Consider the following 25,860-nt stretch of genomic DNA (forward strand, 5'->3'; position numbering starts at 1 on the left):
TCTTCTGTCGGAGTTCTAAGCGGAACTTTCAGTATAGTCTTTAATACTACTTTTTGTGCTATATTGAGCCGCTCTGTGTGAGTGCTCAAGGCAGACCCCCATCCAGTTATTCCGTACTCTATTTGTGATTGACACAAAGCATAGTATACTTTTTTAATATCGTTTATATTGAGGATATTGCGAATGTTTCTAAAGAAGTATATGTACCTGGTTAGTTTTTTTGTAATTACATCTATATGTGAGTTCCAACGGAGATTATCATCAATTTCAATTCCAAGATATTTGATGCTTTTGGAGTGTGCTATAGTGGGACAGAGGCATGATAAGCCTTGATTTTTTTGATAAATTCCTTGGCATGAATGTAATTTGAGATTAAGGTCCTCTGACGGCTGCCCTCTGGCTGTTTTAGAAAATGTCAGATATTTTGTTTTATTGACATTAAGCGTCAGGGAGTTTCTTTTAAGCCAGTTTTGCTGGAGACCAAGTCCGTGTTCAGCTTCTTTGTAGGTATTTATCCAATCTTTTTCTTTAAATAAAATTACTGTATCATCAGCAAAACTAATGATTTTTCCTCTTGTTTCTAGGTTACAGATATCATTAATGTATATTAAAAATAATATCGGACCTAGTACGCTTCCTTGTGGTACTCCATGGTTGATTAGGAGAGGTTTGCTTTTTCTCTTGTTAATTTGGACGCTCTGTGTACGCTCCGTCATATAGCTTTTTAGTAAGTTTAGTGTTGTACATGACATACCAATTTTTGAAAGTTTTGAAAAAAGTATTTTGTGATCTATTGTGTCAAAAGCCTTTTGTAAGTCTATGAAGATTGCCAAAGTTTTTTCTCCACTGTCTCAACTTTTAGTGATCATATCGGTAATTTTTTCTATGGCGTCACTAGTACTTAAGTTCTCCCTAAATCCATACTGAGTTTTTGATATTTTTTTATTGTCTTCTAAGTAGGATAAGAGTTGTTTTTTTAGTATTCTTTCCAATATTTTTGAAAATGCATTTAGTAGGCTTATTGGTCGGTAATTGTTTATGTCATTTTTACATCCTTGTTTAAATATTGGTATAACAATCGCTTTTTTGAGGGCTGTAGGGAATATGCTATTCGTTATAGACATGTTGACTAAGTATGTAAGTGGTTCGATAAGTTCTTTACAGAGATATTTTATTGCGTTGGTTGAGATTGTGTCCTCCCCCGAAGAAATATTTGATTTTAAAGAAGAAATTGTGTTTTTGATATCGTCAGCTGTAATTTGTTTAAAATTGAGCTGATTTCCTTGCTCAGGTGGTTTGTTTATTTGTACATCTTCGTTACATTTTGTAACTTGCTTTGCTAGATTTGATCCTATATTTATGAAAAAATTATTGACGTATTCAAGTATTTGGTCAGGATTATCAGCGTATGTCCTGGGAACATTGTTTATATTCAGCACGTCAATTGATGTAACGTTGGCAGATTTAGAACTGGTTATTTCATTTATTATTTGCCACATTTTCCTGGGATTTTGTTTACAATCTACAATTTTTTTCTTATAGTAGGTTTCTTTTGTATACATAATAACTTTTTTGCAAATGTTTCTGTATCTTTTGTAGTATCTTAACATGTGTATATCGTATGGAATTTTTTTAAGTTTCTTGTGTAACTCGTCTCTTTTTCTTATGCAGTTTATAACATTCTGTGTAATCCATGGTTTAATATGTACATTTTTGTGTGAGATTTTCTTAGTAATTTTTGTGGTATTAGATAGTATATTATTCTGAAGAAGTTCTATGAAATAATTCCATGCATCATTTGTATTGTTCATGCTTTGCAGTTTTTTCCAATCGGTACATTGTAGATTATGTTTAATGATATTCCAGTTGATTTCTGTTTTTTCTGTTGTTAATGGTTTTTTCTTCATTTTATTTGACTTGTTTATTTTTATTGAAAGCATAGTTGTATAATGATCGGTTATAGTTGAATTAAATACAACAGTTTGAGTAATGTCTTTTGTTTTACTCATTATATGGTCTATGCAACTTTCACTGTTGTCCACTTTTCGAGTAGGAACATTTATTAAGCTTTCCAGTCCATGGGATGCTAGCATCTGCAGATATTGAATTCGCTTAGGGTGTCCATTTTCTAAAATATTTATATTTACATCTCCAATAATAAATATGTTTTTCGTTTCTTTAAGAAGGCAGAGTTCCTCGTCTACGGATTTAAGGAATGGGTCGATGTTTCTTGTTGAGGGCGATCGATAGATTGCTAATATAGCTTTTTCTTTACTGATTTTAATTTTTAAACAATTGGCATTTGTTATAATAATTTCTTCAACTTCGGCTTTTATTTCATTTTTAATGTATATAATTACACCATCGTTTTGTTTTTTGTTATTCAAACTTGAGTAGGTTGTATATCCAGCAATTTCCAATTTCATGTATTTATGATTTATCCAACATTCAGTAAGTATTATTATTTGAAAATTAACTTTTAAATATTTCAATAAAATTTGCAATTCATCAAAATTTTTTCTTATGCTTCTTATGTTTTTGTGTAGTATATTGAAAGAGTTGTTATTTAAATTCGATAGATCATTTGGTTCCGAGGTTAATATAATGTCAGCCATTTTTATATTTTTTTCGTAATCGTTTTTGTGCCCTTTTGTTATACAATATTTTTTATATCATCTACATGTTTTATATAAATTATTTTTTCGGTTGGCCTTCTTCGCGTCATTATTTTTCCATCTTTGAACCAAACGTAGGAGTACATTTTTTCATTGGCAGATTTTTTCGTTTTCCAGAGCAGTTCCCTTTGATATGGGCTCAATTCCTCTGCAATATAGATTGGTTCGGTGGAGATATCTTTTATGGCTGCATAATTAATATTTTTCCTTTTAGAAAGAAGATTGTCTCTTGTCTTTTTTTCCGCAAATTCCACTAGCAGTTTCGGTGGCGCATTGTTCCTTCTATCATGTGTCCTTTTTATATCAATTATATCATTGTGCTGGATTTCCATTCCTGCCGCCGCCGCAACTCTTTTTACTATCTCCATCTGCTGCTCTCCATTTTTTTGGGGAATGCCCGCTATTTCTAAGAAATTAGACCGAGATTTGTATTCGAGGTCTGAAATTTTTATTTCAAGTTGTTTAATAATGATATTCTTTTCCTGGTGTTCCTTTTTTATGTTTTCAAAATCATTTTCAATTTTTTTATTTTGTATAATTGTTATTTCTAGTTTTTTTATTAGTTCATCGTACTGACTACTCATAAAATCAATGCTTTTTTGAGTGTCCTGGGTTTGTTTTTCAATTTTTGATATAATTTCTTTTTTCATGGATTCAAATTTTTTTTCAATAATCTGTATAATTTTATCAATGTTAAATTTTTCTTCGGTTTCCGTTATAACTCCCTTTCCTCTTGTGTTTGCCATTTTCTATTTCTTTTTTTTTTTTTTGGTTTATTAATTATATTTTTATTAATGTTGGAACAAAAATGCCCCTAAGTATTATTAATTTATGTAAATTGTCTATGGCGAAATAGTTTTGTATTGTCTATGGTTATTGTATGTTTTCACCAAAGTTGATTTTGGGTTACAATGACAATACTCTTTTTGCACTTCAATTTACAAATGATTAATTTCACTGCCACCGTCACAAATACTGCCACTTTGTCTAGCGTATCACTATATATTGTTTTTTTAAGCGGGTTATGTTATTAGGTTGTTTTATTGACACTATATTGATATTATTTACGGTGCTGTCAAAAACGGATATTGAGTCAAATCATAGACAAGACTGTTGTTAGATAACATATTTTGTTATTGTAATAATTCAATTCCCGGAATGAGGGTTTTTATGACCGTGAAACCTGATTTGAATCTCTATCTCTGTTCCGCACCCACTCAACTCCTTTGTGAAAGCGAGTTAGAGATGTCGGACATATTTAAAGAAAGTATGTATGGACAAATACCGATAGGTGGACCGTTATAAATATATTACAAGGTTAATTGAAGAGTGAAATATAACAGATTTACAAACTGTGCAAGTGGAAAAGATATTAAAAAAAATTAATATCCACAATATCTACAGCAGCAACGCCCCTGACGACACAGAAAAGTATATAAAATCTTTAAATTGTAATACCAACTAATAGCTCTAATGAATCTGATTTCATCGTGTTGGCAGTGTTGCTGTTTACCCACGGACGTATATAAGGGGGGGGTCTTGGGGGTCCGGACCCCCCCCATTGCACCGCGCCGATTGTAGAATACGATAGTTTCTTAAGTCCGCCACAGTGCGGGGAGCGGGGGAATGGGCAGTGCCCCCGCCGCGGCGCGCCGCCGCCGCCCGCGTTTCGGCCGCGCGCACCATACCAAGCTAGAATCTAGTTTAGTCTATTTTGTCTCTTCGCGTTGCGCAGTTGTCAGTTGTTTTAATACAGAAAGAAGTGTCGCATTTAAAAAGTATGAAACGATCAAATCAGGTATCTCTTTTGAGTTTTTTTTCTAAGAAAGAGAGACCAAATCCCAATGAACTTTTATCAAAAGACAATGTGGAATCCTGTCATATTGAAGAAGTAGGAATAAATAGAGCGGGGCCATCCACAGATACTGATGACGATGAAGTGAAGAAAGGTAAGTCTCTTGTTTATTTTATTAGGAAGGAACCCAGTTACTAGAATTTTAAAAACTTTTATCCTGCTCTTATTTTTATTCCCAGAGAATTTCTGTAAACAAATGTTTTGCCGTGAGCATAAAATATTTGACAAATGGTAATTTCAGTGTATATGCGACGTGTACCTAAGTGTTATAAAATCATTTCGCCTTTTAACAGAAAGAAATACAATTATATTTAACTAACAACTAACTGGTGCCCGCGACATTGTTCGCGTAGACTTAATTTTTAGTTGAAAATTCTTATTCTTAACATAACTTTTTAGTTTATGAACCGATTGGAATGAAACATAGACTAAAATGTTAAACAAAACCGCATACAAATCGATTAAGCCGTTTCTGAGATTAGCGTGGTCAAACGCACAGACAAACAGACAAAAATTTTAATAACTATTTTATTGACCTCAGTAACATAATTATAGTGCGTATGAATTGTTTTTTTTTTGTAAATATTTATGTACTTACAGAAACGGAACGCTTACGATTTAATTATAGTATGGATTAGAGTATTAGAGTCACAAATTATTATTATTATTCTTACAATTAAATATGACCAAAAAGCTGTTTGAAGATGGGTATGTGCTGTTGTTTTGTTTTAGTCAAATATGTCTTTGTTACAGCCAGGATGGATTTGTGTTCGGCTACGTCCGCAGCCGCAGCCAGGACGGGTTATGATATTGCGCTCTACGTATGTCATCCTCCAAGCAATGACGAGGAAAAGCTGAGAGCATTAAAAGAGCTTTGGACCCCTCCGGATACATTTAAATGTTAAACGTTTGATGTTATAGAGTGCATGAATGCAGAAAACAGTAAAATTGCCGAAGAGAACAGAAAAAGATTGAAAGCCATTGTTGAAACAATTATTCTTTGTGGAAGGCAAGAAATAGCACTAAGAGGAAGTCGTGATTTTGGAGAAATTGGGATAAATGAACCCGAACATAATGATGGTAGTTTTAGAGCACTTCTTCGTTTTCGTGCGCGATCTGGCGATGAAGCACTTAAAAATCATTTACTAACACAAAACATTCACAGTAGAGCCATGTATACGTCACCAGGAATTCAAAATCAAGTGATTGAACTATGTGGTAGTGCTATTCAAGCGCAAGTACTTAATAGGGTCAAAGAGGCTGGTTTTTTTACTGTACTTGCTGATGAAACACAAGACATATCACGGCGAGAACAATTAGCGTTATGTTTACGATACGTACACTGCTCATCTGGGAAATCGGTTATACGGGAAGATTTTTTAGAATTCATCCACGTAGAAGATGTTTCAGCTCAAGCTTTGGCAACGACTATTATATCACATCTCTTATCATATAATTTGGATATGGATAAATGGATTGGTCAAGGCTATGATGGCGCTGCAGTGATGAGCGGCCGGTTACGGGGCGTAAGAACAATAATCGCAGAGCAATACCCGAGAGCGCAATTCGTACACTGTGTTGCTCATGTTCTCAACTTAGTTTTAGCGCATTCATGTGAGATACCAATAATACGTAACTGTATCGGAACCATTAAGAGCGTAATAAACTTTTTTCGCCTATCACCGCTTCGCGACGGACTTTTGAAGAAAATTGCGGATCAAATTAATTCATCTCATTCAACGCTTATCTCTCTTTGTGAGACACGATGGACCGAGAAACACGTGGCTGTCGAAAGATTTGCAGAAATGGTTCCCGTTATATGCGAAACACTTGGGGCACTTCAAGATGCTGCTAGTAGCGACGTCGCTACTCAAGCATACCATCTTCAAATCGCTATGGATAACAGCCAGTTTATTGTTTCTTTAGTTATACTGAGAAAAGTTTTTTCATATACAGCAAACCTTAACAAAGCAATGCAGAAAGTCAATGTCGATTTGACCAACATTTGCGAATATACAAAAAATGTAAAAACGACTTTACTAAATGTTCGGAACGAAAGTCAGTTGGCAATTCTTTTTGAGCAAGCACAGCAGATGAGTTCAAGCGATATAGTAATGCCAAGAATAACTGGAAGGCAAACCCTGCGCAATAATATTGCAGCAGAAACTGCCGAAATATACTACCGACGAAATGTGTTTTACCCTTTCATTGATCATGTTATTACAGAACTCGACGCTCGTTTTAAACCACATGAATCGACGATCGAAGGAATTCAAATGCTGCTACCTGAAAAAACCAGTAATGACTCCAGGATAAAAGAAAATCTTAACAAGATTACACAAACATTTCTGGGTGGGGAAAATAAAGGCACAATATTTCTGAGTGAATATGAGATATGGCACAATCACTGGAAATCTGTAGCACAAAAACCTGCAACTGTGATCGACACCATCGATAACTGCGATGATCAGTTTTTCCCTTTAATAAAAAAGCTTCTAATTATTTTAGCCACACTCCCAGTGTCCACTGCAACCCCTGAAAGATCTTTCTCTACATTAAAGAGGTTAAAAACTTACCTAAGAAATAAAATGGGCGACGAAAGACTTACTGGTCTGGCTTTAATGAGCGTACACCGAGATCTGGCGGTGCAACTTGATTCCGAAGAAATTATTAATCAGTTAGCAATTAAACGTAAAAGACTAAATGTATTACTTTAAAGTAGTGTCCGACCGAACTTTCGGTTTCGGTTTCGGCCTAGTTTCGGCCAAAAAACGAGTTTCGGCTTAGTTTCGGTTTCGGCCGCCATCCAGCCGAAACTACGGCCGAAACCGAAACTGAATTCGGGAGATTTCGTCCTGCGGTCGGACATGTTCGGTGCACTGAACTGCGAGCCACGAAAACACTTTTTATTTTCATTATATTCAAATAAGTATTATTGCATTAAAAATATTTTGTCATTGTAGGTAGGATGGTACTTTTTAATTTTAATTATATTGTAGTTCATTAAAAAGAGTGCCATACAAAATGACCAGAGTTTAGAGGAAATTATTTTGTTATTTATTATTTATTTTGAATTATTTTGAAGAGTATTTTTTGTTTAGTGTAGGTAGGTACCTAAAGAAATTAGTGCACCTAAAAAAGTAATTTTGTTTTCTACCTTTTATTTTATGTTATTCGTTAATAATGTTCACACAGGTAATACCTAGATACTGTTTATTTTTTTATATTATTTACGAAGAAGTTATAACTTATTTAAAAAAGCACAACCATTTATTTGAAATAAGGAATGATAATTTTTAATTAATAGTAGTTGTAAAACAATGAATCTCGTGTCAGTTTTTTTTTGTTTGAGAGAAAACTACATTTATTTTCATGTATAACTTGAATTTACAATATTTTGTTAGTGTTACTGTAGGTAGGTAGGTAATTTTTAATTTTAATTATATTGTAGTTCATTAAAAAGAGTGTCATAATAATACGACCAAAGTTTAAAAGAAATTATTTTGTTCTTAAGATGAAAGCTCTTCATTTAGCTTGAGAGAAAACGCTTATTTTTTTCATACATTAAGTATTATTTGAAGACCCCAAGGCAAGAAGTTGTTAACTTACATTGAAGGCATTCTGAGATATTTAGACTTTTGCGTTTTGCCTTATAATTTTTTATTTGAATGTCTTATACAAAGTACTGATCCTTCATGGTGTAGTAAACAAACCAAATTTACATTACATCTAGTAATATTAAGTAGTTTTGCAGTCTAAAAGTTAAAATAAACATGTTTTCTACAAAAAAATATAGTTAACATGTTCATGCCATCTTCAGGGATAGGTGAGGAAGATACAGAATTGAAAGGCAAGAACATGTTAAATTCTTGTTGTTTTATTTAATCAAACAAATTAAACATTTTTTTGATATAAAGTAACTAAATAATAATTATTATTGAAAAGAAAAGGTAGCAGAGCATGTGTCAATTTTTTTTGAGACTTTAAAAATCCACGAAAAACCTCATCCAGGTATGGTAACAATTTTTGGATATCATTCCATTTGGCCGCATCAATTTCTTTGTTATCTCTCACTTTTGATGACAGCATTGGCGGGGAAGATAATGTTTCACACCTTTTTTTTAAGATCCACTTCTTTCCAAGGCTCTTCTTCGGAGAGTGATTCGCGATATTTATAAATAAATCCTGAATTCCTCCACTCTTATCCAGCGAATTCCTTTTTGAAAGTTAACCTTTTTTCCGATAGTGTTTTTTTATTGTGTATAAAGTTCAATTGCTGCCCTAATTCTTTAATATTAACAAACTTATCAGCCATCATTGTCACGATGGGTATATTTTTTGTGTTAGCCGACATCATTAAATTTACATATTGGTCCACTGATTGAATGGACTGGCATCTATTAATTTTATTTCTACCAATGCAAAATCTCTATCAGAGTCCATATATGAGTGACCAACCTCAGGAAATTTATGGTCAGTTATTTTGAATTTTTTTGCTAGAATTAAATATTGCCAGAACATAATCAAATATATATTTTAGTTTTGACCGGCACAAGAGTCACTCCAAGCAATAAGGTGAGACTTGTTGCTCTGAAGTTGCATGGTGTTGACAAAGACCATTAAACAACTGGCAATTTCCTCGCTCCCTCTGCCCCCTTCGTTTTCACTCCAAACATGGAAATATGCCCTATTTAACTCCTTTGTCACACAATGTACTCCCAAATTATAGAGCCACAGTTTTCTTAAATAGAAAGCCACGTTTGTGGATATCTTTGGGAGAGGTAGCGTCTTTTCCAAATCAAATGTGATGAAACAAGTTTCATCGCATTCAGATGCCTTTTTCTTATCATGTTTTTGCATTTCAAATGCAGCTTTGTACATATTTACATGAATTTGGTCAGATTTTTTGCTATCGCAAGTCCCACAAGTGTCTGTCTTAGGCACACCAAACGACAAGTTGAAATCCTCTGTAAAGATCCTAGTGTAACGATTCAACGAAACAGGGGCATACTCTTTTTCTCCACAAAACATATTATAGAGCTCATACAGTTTTGGGATCGACAAATCGGATGCGAGGTACAATTTACTCAATACTTGTTGTATCTCATCTTGTTGTACGTATTCCAAAATTATATCTCCTGTACCAGTGGTAGTAGCGATATACTCTAGACTACTCTGATTATCTTCTGAAAATACAAAGTACAATAAAATAATCATTTTTAGTTCAATGTTCAAAAGAATTTAGTGTCACAATAAAGTATTTTTAAGTTTACCTACCACTAACATGACATCATGTTGAGATATTCCTAATAATATCCCAAACTCAACACTAGTCAAAGAGTCTTGAACACTTTCTGAAACGAATTATTGTAAAGCATTAATGAAGGACTTATAAAACATAAGAAAACATAAAAGAATATTCAGAGTCACAGAGTAAAACATTTTTTTTGCATTTACCATCCATTAAAATCACATTATTTTGAGGTATTTCTAAATGCTTCTCAGGTTGTACTAAATTAGTGGACTCTTCAACACTTCCTGAAACAAATTAATAAGCATTACAATAAAAAAATTGGTGACTTTTAGACAGAAAAACACCAAAACAAAAATGATTCACCCATTTTCAAACTAATTTAAGGATAAATTAAGATGAACGATAATGTTTTATTCAGCTTACCTGATTACCTGATTCCCTGATCAATTTTTGACACATCTTCACCATTTTATCACCTCTGGAACTCATTTTCGATGATTTTTAAATAAAAAACACGCACTGCAAAACTTTTTAAAACCACCAAGGTAAACGTTAAAGTGAGTGAATAACATGTTAACCATAGAAATCTAAACCAATGTAGATGGGAAGAAGTTGTTAATTACAGAATTACGGCAAGAACTTGCTAACTTAGTAGTTAACAAGTTCTTGCCCTGATTTTATCAACTTAATGTCACAGAAACACGTAGTTAACATGTTCATCACATTGATTTAAGCATGTTCTTGCCGTTTTTAAGCTCTGGCATGGTATTCATTGGAAAGAGCGTATGCGAATTAGTTTAGAGAGCATTCTAACTCATTTTTTACGAAAATGTAAGTTAACAACTTCTTGCCTTGGGGTCTTCATTTGCATTAAAAATATTTTGTTATTGTAGGTAGGATGATACTTTTTGATTTTAATTTTATAATTGTAGTTCATTAAAAAGAGTGCCTTACAATATGACCAAAGTTTAGAATAAATTATTTGGTTATGTGATTATTTATTTTATTTTATTTTATTAACGCCTAGAAGGCTTTTACATATACATGATTAAATAAAAGGTGTTTCAATTTTAAAACAAATTATTTGTTCTTAAGATGAAAGAGTATTTTTGTTTAGTGTACCTTAACAAATTAGGTATAAAAAAAAGTTATTTTGTTTTCCACCTTTTATTTTATGTTATTTCTTTTTTTATGTTATAAACGAAGCGATTTTATTTAAATAAGGAGCGATAATTATGTTATGTTTATTTTTAGTTCAAATATCAGAGACTGAATGATTTATATATATAATATTTAAAAATAAAGGCTGATTGATTAAGACTGACTATTTTTTTCACGAAAACATGACCTTATATATTTTTTTTTAATTTGCGGACCCCCCCCTTATCAAAGCTATATATACGTCCGTGTGTTTACCTATTATTTTATTGGTGTAACGTAACTGGTATATTGTAACCTTTGGTTTAATTTATACTCATGCTTCCTCAACTAGATCTGTAATACAGATTGCGTTATTTCAAATATTATGTCAAATTATGTGAGTGCTTCCTTCAACTTTTATTTTTATCTTTTAAGCTTAATTTTTTTTTTTGTTTGACGAAATTAAAGACAAAGCTGGGACAGTGGAGAAGTAAAAATATATGCCGTGCTCCCATTGACGTATTATAATTAGATGAGACACGAAGCAAAAAAATCGATTCTACTTTTTTACGTCCAATGCTCTAATGCACCTATGGCAATATGCTGTATTAAAAAGCAGGTTTCGGATGAACGACTTCAAACTTTTTGTTACTTCCTCGCAAACAAAGAGTAGCAAAAATTTCAAATTTGGAGAAAGGTTAGATTGTCATTTCATTTAAAATGTTGTCAAAAATATATGTAGGTATACAAATATATCATGTATTTTGAAATTCAAAACATTTTTTTTTTAAACATTTCAAATTAATTCTCAGTCAAACCTTTCACCAAATTTTCAATTATTGCTTTTATTAGTTTGCGAGGAAAATAAAAAAATGTCCAAAAAAAATTTAAGTCATTCATCTCAAAATTATATTAAATTATCTCGCATATTGACACATCGTGACTCGCGCGTGGTACTGATAACTGTCAATATGTGAGGTCAATACACTTTAACTCAAACATCCTGTCTCCTGCACGGCAACGGCATTGTAATGGCAAAATAGTGTATTTGTGGGGTTGATCCTTAGAGTAATAATATACTAGAGACCGCACTAATATTTGTACAAATCGTTGACATACTCGCAAAATAAAGCTATCCCTTTCAGCTCGGTTCCATTAACGTACAAAAAACAGAGACAATTTCTGTTAAAAACATACTGTGTAAACGGTATGAAGCGACTTTTTGGAGCGGGCGAAGTTCACACCAGTGTCATCTGTCAAACGTTCGGTAGCTGGAAAGTGCAAAAATATTGATATTTTTAAGTTAATTGAGCGAAATTTAAAAAAAAAACGCTATGGCTATATGTGCTATGTATGGGTGCTTCAACCGAAGCTCGAAAGGAACAAAAAAAATCAGTTTTCACAGGTATTTATTAAAGAATACATGTTTTTCACTGTATTCAATCTTTGATATCAAATATTTTATATGCTTTACTACAAAACCACAAGTAACTTCCACCATTATTTAAACAATCCTTGCACTATTTGTATTTATATAATAAACATCCGTTTTGTATGCGTTTTAATGCACTTTTAATATGTTTTAATAACAAGAAATCCTGGCTAAATTATAATAATGCAACTTACCTATTTCAGTCGGCATCTGAATGTATCTCTGTCTCTTTCTCTCTCATAATATGAACGCTAATTTGTTGGTAAATGGACAGAGACGGAATAATTTTTGTCTTTGTTTTTTTTTCGTTATAAAAAATTCAGGGCTGTGCTGAAATTGGTTTAGTATTAAATATTTAACTATTTACAGTTTTCCAAAGGATGAAAAAAGGCTAATGAAATGGATTCGTGCAACAAATAGGGAAAATTGGACTCCCAAACACCACAGTGCACTCTGTTCCGGACATTTTTTAAGTGAGCACAACGAAAACAAAGGTCCGTCGGGTTTTAAAATTTGTATTGAAAGTTTACAATTATTAATAAATAAATACCTAATTTCTGAGTTCCCAATGTTAAAATTTCTGACAATGTATAAATTTAATCAGGACCACATTGAGTTATTTTTTGGAGCGATTCGATCTCACGGTGGTTTTAATAATAACCCATCAGTCATTCAATTTAGATCCGCGTATAGAAAACTCCTTATCCACGCAGAAATCAAAGATGCTAGAACTGGGAACTGCTTACCTTTAGACCAAATAAGTATTTAACTTTTTTATGTTAGCATGCAAAATTTTTATATAAAAAAAATTATGTTTATTTTGAATAATAACATTTGGAAGCGTATTTTATCATCTTTCCAAAACAGTTTTTAGTTTTCGGATACATTCAGAAATATTCTATTTATTTGGATTTTTTTGCTAAACGGAAATATTTCGACTCTCTGAAAAAATACTGTCGAGGCCTGAAGGGTTAAGTTAATTTTCGATGGAACTGAAATTTATTTTATAATTTTATGCACATGATAATAACTTTCTAATTGTTCATATTTATAATGTAATATATTCAAATATATATACTAGAAATTGCATTTGATTATTTACGACTCACGACAAAATACCTAATTGTTTTAACTTTTGACAACCCTGCATCAGTTTGTAGACCATATGCGCTTTGGTCATCTTTGGTCCAAAACCACTTACAACATTTCGCATAGTACGGTCTCTTGTATATTATTACTCTAAGGGTTGATCTGGCAAAATGCTGTATTTTTAGTTGAAATGTTCTGCTTATATATGTTTATAAGTGTCCTTTTTCACAGTTACAGTATTGTGCTATCATCAATTCCTTGGGAAGTAACCACAATAAACTAATAAAAGTAAGTTCATATGACATAACTCAACAAATGGAATTGATTGAGTGCTTAGAATCCAAAATGTTTAGGGGGCCGTTCAAGTATTATGTAAGCACTATAGGGGGGCAGGGGGGTCTTTGCTTTGCTTATTTTTGATGACATGGGGGGGTGGGGGGGTCGAGATATATAGTGATTACGTCAGCACTGCTCAGCAGTAGTTATTTTTTTTTTACATATTGTCTATGTTTGAAAACCGAATACATATTCGGGGATTCCCACAAATAATTAATACGTTTAGGTACTCGCTTAGAAGCGAATGGGGGAATTACCACGCGCTACTCACTTTTATAAGTGCTGCTTATGAATCAATAAAAAAACAGAATACATTAACAGAAAAATGCATATAGGTACCAATTTTTACGTAAGCATGGGAGGGGGGGGGTAAGAGCTTTGCCTACTTTTGGTGACAAGGGGGATGAGGGGGTAAATAATTGTAATAAATCTGCTTACGTAATACTTGAACGGCCCCTAACCCCTCAGGCAAATTTGTTCGCTTTTGGGAACAGCTCTTATGGTCTAACGGAAATCGTTGATGCAAAAAAATTTTAAAATTATTTTATATGAAATGACTAAAAATGAGGTGACAATAAAGTTTGTAATACATTTATCTAATAAAATATGTGTTTTTATTTATTTATTCCATATGAGTAATTTTAGTTACAAAAAACGTAAGGTCACCTTTAAAAACATTGATTTGTTTCATTAAAAATTTTAATATGTATTTCTTAAATTATATGTTTATTTCTAATAATAAAATTTGAAAGCATATTTCATTACCTTTCAAAAACAGTTCTGAGTTTTTGGATTTTAGTGCAAAGGGGATATACTCCAACCTTCTATCAGAATATGCCAGAGGCCTGAGGGGTTAATAAAATATTTAAATTTAATTAAATTGTATAACTGAAAACTTACCTCCACTTTGACTATATATCGCTCAAAGGGAAAGTTGGTCACCAACGTGGGGTTCTGAAGGGCCTTCAGGACATGAAGGTAGGGGGGGAAGTAGGTCTCACATTCTATCAACAAGTAGCTTTCACTAAACATTTTCTCAGTAATGGGGGCTCCTGCTACTTCCACTGACACCTGCAACAAATAGCCAAATGTTTACATTTCATCTATTCAAATACATATCTATACATTAGTACAGTTCGGCAATATAATGTAGACAAAAATTGAGGGCGCTGCGATCGTTTAAAAGGTTTTAAATGGCAGCACCAAGATGGCTCATTGGAAACTGAATGCAAGTTTAAAAAAAGAATGATCCAAGAACGTATTTTTGAGTTTAAACAAAAAATTGCGGTATTCAGAAATTAGCGGTAGGTACTTTCGGAAAGCAGATGATTCTACATCAAATTCTAAAAGTGGATATCAACAGGAAAAAATTTCCGCGAACCTAGTGGCGTTTCGCGCCGTTTGCGGTTGCTTAGTTCCTTTCTCCTAATTCGCGTACGCACCCTTAGAATATGATAATGATGATGTCGAAACTTTTATTATGATGTAACGCTTTGCAAGGAAGATAATTACGTAGAAGGGCGATTTATAATGTTTCACTGAAATATATTATGCAGGTACTTATCAAGCGTAATAGGTGTCAATTGCATAAACATGGAAGTACGCATATTTTATACTAATGCAGTCATGTGTGCTGAATGTTGATAGTAGTAGAGGTCAATCCATTTTATCCCAGACTACACGTGTGTTCATCTTGTAAACAATTTTTATTCACGAGATAATACAGGGTTTTCCAATAAGAGGTGTTATTTTGATATTCAATCGTAAAAAATCAATGGTTTCGTTGCTTGTGTGGCACGTAGCGCCGTCTTGTGGAAAGTAAACGTTGTATTTTCAAAAATTTTGCACAAAAAACTGTAATTTAAATGGAAGTAAAATAAAACAAAACAAGTCTTAAGTGGGCGTTTATTTCGCTATAAAAACGTAGGTACAAAAGGTATTTAAAAATCTGAGTCTATTAATTCAACACCTGACATGTAATTATTATCTTCGTCCTCATGCGATTCTTCTTCTTCCGTATCTTCATCTTCATCTAAACGTATTATCAGTTCATCGATATCATCATACAGAGTACTGCCTCGTGCATAATATTCTGCCTCAATTTTCATCACGTGTTTGCAACAATTTTTCCAATCATCAGCACTTATGCTATTAAAAGCATTTTCTGTCAGCTCTTTTATATTGACCGTGTTTCCAATATTCTGAGATGCAACTTTTCGTTTGGCCTGTGCCCAAATTAGCTCAATCGGGTTAAGGTCGCAGTGGTAAGGGGGAAGCCTTACAACCGTGTGACCATGCTCTCCTAATACTTCATCAATATCATATACAGGCTCTGGCTTATGCATTTTAACCAGAGCCAACAATGATGGTTTCCTTAATGAATTGTCAAAAACAATGTTGTTATGTAATAACCATGCTTTTATGTCATTAACTCTCGTTGAGGTTGTTGGTGCCTTGTTTCTCACAACACTGTGATAAGGCGCATTATCCATGACAATAATGGAGGGCTCTGCTATATTGGGTATGAGCTTCTCAACAACCCACTTTTTAAAATTATGTGCATTCATTTCAGAATGGTAATCCTCTTTTTTGTTTGTTCCACTAAAAATTAATAGGGCATTAGGGACAAAACCCATTTCACTTCCAGCGTGAACAATGATCCAGCGCTTACCTTTTGAAATATCGTGTTGAACTCCTGTCACATCCATAGATTGCCAGCATTTCTTTAGCTTGTAGGATGAATGGATATAACTTTCATCCAAGTAAATAATATTTTTTTGCAGTTCTTCAGGTAAATTTCGGTTATCCATGATAATTTTTAAGTAATGCTCTCTTTTCGCCGCAATATTTGTTTTTTCAATAAGAGCACTTCTGTTTGTTTTGCACTTTTTATAAACAAAGCCGATGGAATGCAAAATTCTTCTTAAATATTCCCGGCTACCATCAAATCCAATGTCTTCTTTGAGTACAGTTAGTAATGTTCTTAAAGTTGGGACTTCTTTTCGCACTATGTAAAAAAAATGAATTTTTTGTCGAATGGCACAAATATCAAAATCATCCAACTCTTTTTTAGGGCGTCCTATTTTCCGTTTTCCCGGTGTTTCAAATTTTCCGTCTGCCTTTTCCCCTTCCTTGACGATTCGTCTTACCGTTGATTCAGATTTTCCTGTGTGTGAAAAACATCATTAAAATTAGTATTATAGAAAAAAATTATAGTTAAAAAAACACATACTAGATAATATTCATTTAGAAAGAAAGAAAGAAAGATAAAATTAAGAAAAAAGTTACTTTTCTATGAGTTTAAAGAAGTTGCAAATTTTTTTTTTTAATTGAGTTATTCCCTTTTTCCTGTGGCCTCATATGAACTGTCAAAAGGAAATGTCAAATTCGGATTGTTAAGCATAACCTCAAATCAGATTGTAACGGTTATAATCGCTCGAAAATTGGCATAAATCTTCTAATACTAATGAAATTTATTAAAAAAACTATACTACGTACCAGTCATTTCTGCAGTTCGTTTGTAAACATCTTCTAAATTAGATAGGAGCATCTTCGCGCGATATTCGGCTAGGCAGCGTTGAAAAACGCTGTATATAACTTCTCTTGCACCACTACGTATCGGTTTGTTCATTTTAATTAAATTCAAACAATATACAGGCAAACAATGAAAAAATAATTATTAAATGAGCGGATCATACACGGATTTAAGACAGTAAATCGGAGCAACATGACCATAACATGACAGACATACGAAACGTCATAGACAAAGCAACTAATTCGGTGTTGCCATAGTAATGAAAAATTTAGTTCCAATTTAATACATTTCTAGACATAGTTGTAGCACTGTAGTTCTGTGAACAGTAGACCTCGCATCCAAAAAAGTACGTTTCTAATTTTCTCTTATTTGATAAATCAAAACCAAAATTTTCTCTGAAATCATAAGACTTGTAAGTACAGTTAAACTCGCTTAATATGTTTCCACTTAAGAAGTTTTATTTTTCGGTCCCTTGAAATTCCATAGAAAAAAAACTGCAAGAAAAACGATATTTTCTCACTTGTGAAGTTTTAGCTAAAACTGCTTCCCGCCTAAGAACTTTTAAGTTACAAGAATCCATGACAAACGAAAACTAGTGGCAAAATATACCTGAAAGTGTCCTCTTTTTCCGAAAGTCATAAAATTTATCACTTTGTTATTATTGCCTGCATCCCATTTAAGAGATTTTAAAAGTTGTGCAATAAAACCATCATAAACCGAAACTAGTCACAACATAGGTACCTGAAATAAACCTTTTTTCAACAGTCCCATAATTAAAGTAAAACTTTGTTGAAGCAGATTACGCAAGTTACTCAGTGGCAGCTCGAGATTTTTCTTCGCTATGATATTGTATTATAAGTATTTATATTGTTCTAGCCGGAAATTTTTATTTTTTTTATTCTACCTATGAAATTTAAAACTATGTAATACTAATAACTATGTGTACAGTGCTAGAAAAAAATATGATTTTAAGAATAGCCAAATTTGGACCTCACTTGAGAAGTTTTTTGTCCGGCACCTTAGAAAACTTCTTAAGAAAGTTTCACTGTCAGTACATAAATAGCTGCCTACTTAATTACTAAGCATATAATTATTTTGTGTCCCATTTTTTTTCTTTCAAATAAGAAATTATCCAGTCAAACAATGGCTACCCATATTAAGGTCTCAATGCTCTAGACCTTGAGCCATGGCTCCCTAAATTTAGGTAGACAGTTTTTGCCAATTTATTTATAATTTTTTTTTGTATTATAAAATCTATAATTTGAGTACGGGATAAACAATGAAACATATGCGGATTCTTTGGCTTTCAACCACAGTAAGCAGTTTATGTATATGTTTCCATATTAATATTTGGAAGTACGATTTTTTAAATGAGCGCAAGCGAATCCAAAATCGAACACCCGGAAACCTCCATCGCTCAAGGCATATTTTGTGAATACACCATCGCTCAAGCAATTTGTTCAAAGAAACGTCACCATCTCAATGACAATTCGTTTTTAAACTTTCTTCAGACAGGTAGATACCATAATATTGAAAAGCTCAAGAATAATAAAGTGGATGCAACAGATTTGTAAAAAATCCGGAAATAGAACATAAAAACAAATGAAATACCAAACGGTTCACTATGTTCAGTCAAATAAATATATAATGAACTCATTTTCCTCCTCAAACAGGGATAAAAACATTTTCCAATGTACATTTGTTACTTAAATTTTGTTTACTTTGCTACCGGTTGTGTCGAAACAGGTAGCAAAGTAAATAAAATTTATGTTCATTGGAAAATAAAACTCAATGAAACAAAAATGTCCAGAAATTGTTACATAGGTAATGCCCAAGAAATACAAAAAATAAACCCATTAATTCCAAAATATATCAACTAACACAACTTAACGTACTTTTTTGATATGAAATATTATAAGTACAAAAAAGCTCTACAGTAACAATAGGCAACCCGCTAACCCGGTAAAAAAATATTATCTTCTCATTTATGCACCTCTACCCCCGGTTGACGAAAAAAGAGGGAGAAATGTTCTCTGGAACTGTATAATAATTTTTTACAATACAATATTTACTTATCGCATACATAAGGTATTAGCTGATATTTCTACCGATATATACCATGGTCAAATAAAATTTCTCAGAATATAAAAAAGTGCAAAGATGGATAACAGGACAGAGTTATTTACAATAAACAACCTGAACAATGAATGATTTTACCTTTCCAACTTCCACATCATCCCTATCGTGAACTGTGCAGAATATAATATTTGCAAAATCATCACATGTGAGGCAGACAAGGGATCCATACATAAAACGCTTTGAGTTTGCCTTCTTTTCGCCTCTCTTTTTGTTAGCTAGTTTTTGGTTGTAGCAAATTTCAACAGCTAAAACACCATTTTTCAGTCTGAAGGTTAGCAATTTAGCGTTTGAGTAAAATCTGAAACAAAAATAAATTTATTATGAATAATCGCTTTTAAAATCGCTCTTGACTGTCCTAAAACGGGAATTCCTCCTAGTTGGGCAGTCAAAGTATTTTTTATGTTTATGTACATGTGTCATTGTATCATCACCTGTACTAAATAAAAATAAATAAATAAAAAACACAAAAAAAGCGACAAGTTAATATGTATAACCACTCTAACCTAACCCGGGATCACAATACTGGCCTTACGCGTAAATACGTAAAGAAGCATAGCCCAAATAAGTGGACTCTCGATCATGCGTAAAATCTTTCCTGAGTTATATCTAATTATTTTACGCATTTTACGTATTATAACTATGGAAATTAAACTTCTAGCCCCGTGTAATCACAGAATTGGATTAAAAAAAAAATATACAAATGAATTTGGAGTGCTAACCCTGATATTTATTAAGTGTCAAAGTTTACTGACGTTTTACGGATATTTTGTGTGAAATGAAAATATTTCCATGTTAACACCTTTTAACACACTTTTTACTAACCACACAACAGGCAAAAAGATAAGAAAAACGGAGAATTGTTATCACATTGTTTATACATACAGGGTGTTCGTGGATAAAGTGCACAAACTTCGGGACGTGATTCTGCTTGATGGGGCTGACAGATTATGGCTTGGCCTATTTCAGCATGTCGCTCGCCATAAAATCCCAATGCAAAAGTACGGCAAGCGATATGCTTAAATAGGCCAAGTCACAAGAATATATGTAGCGTGATCTGTCACATGCTTGATAAGTACAAGTAAAAAAGATAAATAACTGTTTTCGAAATTTCAACATTTTAAAGGTAGTTTTCAGATACAAAAGTTTAATTGTTTGTATGGAGAAAATGATATTCTTCTATGAAAAAATATTTGTGAATGGGAAAAACTAACAGAATTTCGAAAAAATTATTTATCCTTTTTACTTCTACCATCATTTAGAATCACCTTCCGAAGTTTGTGCACCGGACACCCTATATACATATTTGTAGTTGGGTCCCTTACAAAAATATCGGTATACAATATTCATGTAGTAGGAGATTTTCAAATATTGTCAGGTTATTCGTAACCCGGGAATGTTTGTCTTTCTTAGTAATAATAATAATAGTAAAAAAAACATATGTTGACAAATTTTCGTCAAACAAATGGTTGAGTGTTGGAGAGTTGAGCGCAGAAATAGAAGGATTTATGCCTGCCATTCAGGATAGTCATTAATACTAAAAATTATAGGAAGCATATAATCAAAGATACAAATCAAATTGATGATTTGTGTAGAAAATGTTTGGCTATTCCGGAAACTATAGAACATATTATAACGGGATGTTCTATATTAGCACCGTCAGAGTATACATTTAGGCACAATCAAGTTTTAAAAATAATTCACCAAAGTTCGGTAATTAAATATAACTTGATTGACTGCCGTAATATAATACAATATTATGAATACGAACCAAATTCATTTTTAGAAAACGAATTTTATAAAATATTTTATGATAAAACTATACTAACAGACCGAACGATTAGTCATAATAGACCCGATATAGTTTTACATGACAAAATTAAAAAAATAACTTATATCATTGATGTCGCTATTTCAAATTCCTGTAATATTCAAAAATCTGTTAATGAAAAAATAAGAAAATACACAGATTTAGAAAATGAGATAAAAAGAATTTGGCATTCTCAGACTATAAAAATATTACCATTCGTTATTTCGGCTACTGGCATTATACCTAGCTCTCTCATTAAAAATTTAGGCGTATTAGATCTATCAAAAAATTTATATATAAAGATGCAAAAGTCGGTCATTTTGAATACATGTAGGATAACGAAAGTTTTTTTAAATATTTATGTTGAGGGATCAGTAGGATTTATAGGCCCTGTTAGGAGTTCTACCGAGCCGAACCCTCTGATATGAAAATATCTGGAGTCGGTGAATTATTTTCCCATTTGATCTCTGGTGAGTTGACTTGTATTGTTTTGTATTTATTTTGCTTATATAATGCACTTGTATAATGTTGATTGACTAGATGATCATTTGTGGAAAAGTGTGTGGAAGGGTTTAGTTTTTCCTATGGGTCAAATTTAACCCGGACATAAAATCTGAAGTTAATATAAAAAAATGTAGAACTGTAGAGCAATGCCTTTACTGCCAGTCAAGTAGGACTGGCGTTAAAGGTAAAACCACATGTTAACTTGTAGAGGAGGCCAAATCCCACTACGGGATGCAGCGCCGTCCGTCATTATGATAATAAGAAAGTAAAAATTTATCAGAGACACGAGACAGTTTCATAGAACAAAGGATTCACCTGGCGCCACCAAATTTGGCTTTTCTTCCCGTTCCTAGTGAGATGTTATATTCTCGTAAGGCGTCTCTCAAGGGAGCTATGAAGTCTTCTCTCATGAGGCGGAACTGCACATCCAAGTATTGCTCCACACTGTCGTACGCTCCGTCCACTATGTTGGGACGCAGAAAGTCCGGCCTATTGAACAGATCTTCCTTGAGCGGCATTATGGAGATGTCTCTGAAGTTATCCGGTGGAAGCATGTCTCTAGCGGATCCGGCCCCAAAGGAACTTTTAGATGGAAGGAACTAAAAATGAAATTTGTAAATTAAATAAATTACATTCTCAGACAAGTGGCAGATGAGCATAAAACTTTAAGCATAAATAAAATATTCATGTCACTATTCAAACCATACTGTTACTCGCATCAACCTCGGGGGTCCGTCAAGCAGGAGTCAGCTAAGTATGATGGAGTTAGATCCTTTTTCCATGGGGATACGCAAGTATCCAGTAGTGGATGATTCAAGTATCTTGGTGACTACCGCCATACACCTGCGCTTCACGTTGTCGACATTTTGTAAAGTCATCGGCAGCACCAGTCGGTCAAAGTTGTTACCACTTACGCTGTCGAGACTTTAAACGTGGCGGAGGAATTGATAAATATGATAGTCTAGCAAAAAATGATGGTCTCATTGTCACTTGTGTCAGATATTTTTTAACAATGTGTGAACTTTAGATCAATGCTAAAAACAAAACACAATAAAAATGACAGCTGCAACTGTTATGAGTGGTGAGGTTATGAAAGCTAGTTTTTATATTTTGTTGTTTGTTTACAAGTTGTTTGTTGTTGATTGGTAGCGTATTCCTGTGGAAGAAGGGTCTTAATCGTTCAGAATTTTAACCTTATGTAGTCTTTCTGTGAATTGAAGATAATGTAAGCAAACATGCAGAGAGGCGACTTAACAATATTTTGTGAATCGAAATTTACACAGAAAAATCGGTAACGTTCCCGCCTAAGAAGATTGGTTGTTCAAACGGCACTAGTCATAATATAAACTGTCAAAGTACCCAGGACTACAAGTGTTTATTAAGCTTAGTAAAGAACACAAAAAAAAAAAACAACATTACCGCTTTTTTTTCTTCCTCTTCGGTGCATATGGAAAATTTGACTTGAATATTTTCAAAAGCATCCCAGAGCCCGTCAGAAATGGTTTCTTTTTGATTCTTTTCAAGGCCTTGCAGTGAAACGTGAATGGAAGCCAATAATACATTGAAGGAGTCCACCGCCGTGCTGGGGGATAGATCTATAACTGCTTCAATATACTTTATTATGTTTTGGAAAAAGTCTTCAATATTGTTCCAAAAAAGCGAGTTCATTCTTTTATCTGAGATTTTCACAAAGGGCAGGGTCATGACATACTTTTGAAGAGCATCCAAAAACTTAGATCTGGTTATCATCATGAGTAAACTGGATTTGGCTCCATCGAACTCTACAGAGCTTACATTTTTTAAACACTTGACAAATAAAACTATCATGTCATCTTTCACTTCATCGCCGAGGAAGCCCTTTAAATTATTACTTTCAAGATTTAAAGTAGTGAGCAACTTAACAGGATCCATTTCTGAAAACTCTTGAAGTTTTTTAAAGCCAAGTCCGGGAGGCCTCTTCTGATAGGGCTCTCTATTGTTGCTATGGGATGGTCTGTTATCAGAAGAACCATCTCTGTTGAATGATCGCCAGTTATTATTGGGTCTGTTAGATTGCTGCTGCGAGTTTCTTTCGTATGCGTTATTGTCGCCAGATTCCATTTGACGGTGCATATAATTTGGATCATTAGATCTGTGTTGACTGGCGTGATGCTGAGCTCTACTTGAACCTGGAACTGTGTTTACATTTGTTCTAGAGCCTGTATTATTATTCCTTGATAGGGGTCTTGTCGAGTTACTGTCGCCCGATTCCGTTTGACGGTGCATATAATTTAGATCATTAGATCTATGTTGACTGGCGTGATGCTGAGCTCTACTTGAACCTGGAACTGCGTTTATATTTGTTCTAGAACCAGTATTATTATTCCTTGATAGGGGTCTTGATGAATTATTATTAGAATGACCTAAACCACCGAAATGTTCACGTCTAGGATTTTGACCTACTGCATTAGGACCTCTTGGATTATGACCTCTTGGATTGTGATCTCTCACATTATGACCTCTTGCATTTTGAGCTCTTCCAAACATTTGTTGTTGACCACCTGGAATATATAATTATATAGGTACATATTTTTCCATGCATATTTAATTTTTAAAAAGTGTTGTTCACAATGTTTTTTAATACCAACCTGTCGATGGGGGTCGATGGCCATATATGTTTTCATAATCATCGTAATCCATTTTTGTACCTGAAGTTGAAAAGTACACTATTAATTAACAGGTTATAAAACATATATTAAAAACTGGATACAAGATGTTGGGAGATCTGAAATAGAAAACATACTAAAGCAGATTCTGATTGAAACACACAACTGCACTAAAAACCTGTCAGCCCCATTAGTGTCAAAAAGTACAAGCAGACTGACAATGTTTATTAAAGTTTTAATTTCAATTCAACATCATCAATTAATTAGTATTTTTAACTTTTACGTAGCTGTTCGACGTTTATGAATTTATAGACAGATACGCAAGTATTAGAGTTTAGAGTATAAACAGATATTGTATATTACGAATATTGATTTCTTATTTATTGCTCAAGAAATCGGTATAAAATCAGATATTGTAAAGCAGAGGTTCCTAAACTTTTTTGCCCCGTAGACCACTTGCCAAATATATTTTTTTCCGTAGACCCCCTGCCTGCCGAATATTGAATTTTCCTAAAACTATTAACGTCCCATGTGATAATCATTTCTCTTTTTCCTAAGAAGATTCCCTTCCCTTGCCTGTCCAACAACCGGGTGGCGGTATAGTTCCTCTGTCTTTACATTGTGCAGACAGGGGCGCCCTTGTGAGGTATTACACTAAATGAAAATGGAGCAGGATAAGCAACGGGAATTTCTTTCTGTAGCTGGCCCTACAGAACTGCCCCTTAAGTTCTTTGTTAGCGCTTATTCCGATCAGTTCTTCTTGTCATATGATATCTGATTCTTCAACATTCCACTTCCACAGTCAAAATGTCCTCAAACTGTTTTTAAGTGTGTGTGAAGTACATTTAAATGTTGAACGTCATTATTACCCTGGTCGTTTTTCAAAAACAAGTTGGGAATCTAGGAAAATTCGCGGCTTCCGATGTGCAATGTTTTGATTCAATATATTAATACTGACGAGAAAAGGAAAGTATATTTTATTTATATACCTCAATAAACAACTTTACGAAAATAAAAATACAAATATCAAAAAAGTAATTTCTCAGTCTATTATAAGTCTATTATTAGTATTACGTAAACTGTGTTATTTGTGTTAGGTGTATTGTGTCTACGAAACTCCTAAATGTTGACTTAAGGTAAATGGGGGTCCATTCGTATGTACCCCCATTTGAATTTCGTGGACCCCCAAATTTTTTTCGCGCTGACATAGACCCCCAGCAAGCCGATATCGACCCCTGGGGGTCTATATAGACCACTTTGGGAACCTCTGTTGTAAAGTATCGATTTCTCTGTGCTAGAACCCAGATATTATTACTTGTTAACCAATAGACTCTTTAAAACTTTCAAAAAAGTATTATGAAAAACTTGAAAAAAAATGTCTTAAATTTATTTACACTCGTCCTTGTATTTTGTGTAAAAACCCAAATCGTTCTAGCCAGAGACACAACA

The 25,860-nt window shown here is 33.4% G+C and overlaps 1 protein-coding gene across 3 annotated transcripts in view; it reads right to left on the reverse strand.

The window, feature by feature from the left end:
• Positions 1-25,860, reverse strand: part of LOC149424110 (NFX1-type zinc finger-containing protein 1-like) — a 79,639-nt gene that overhangs the window by 36,617 nt on the left and 17,162 nt on the right. For all 3 annotated transcript variants that reach the window (XR_016305774.1, XM_089651286.1, XM_089651287.1), the window contains exons 2-6: positions 24,394-24,453; positions 23,186-24,306; positions 22,082-22,365; positions 19,534-19,753; positions 14,682-14,852 (exon numbers count right to left, since the gene is read on the reverse strand). Coding sequence is in view for 2 of the 3 variants with exons in the window: in XM_089651286.1 (XP_089507412.1) it covers positions 14,682-14,852; positions 19,534-19,753; positions 22,082-22,365; positions 23,186-24,306; positions 24,394-24,445 (1,848 nt within the window). In the remaining variant the exon portion in view is untranslated. The remainder of the gene's footprint in view (positions 1-14,681; positions 14,853-19,533; positions 19,754-22,081; positions 22,366-23,185; positions 24,307-24,393; positions 24,454-25,860) is intronic.

Source organism: Hesperophylax consimilis, chromosome 4, assembly GCF_061612785.1.
Source record: "Hesperophylax consimilis isolate HC1 chromosome 4, BYU_Hcon_1.0, whole genome shotgun sequence".
In the NCBI taxonomy this organism is placed as follows: domain Eukaryota; kingdom Metazoa; phylum Arthropoda; class Insecta; order Trichoptera; family Limnephilidae; genus Hesperophylax; species Hesperophylax consimilis.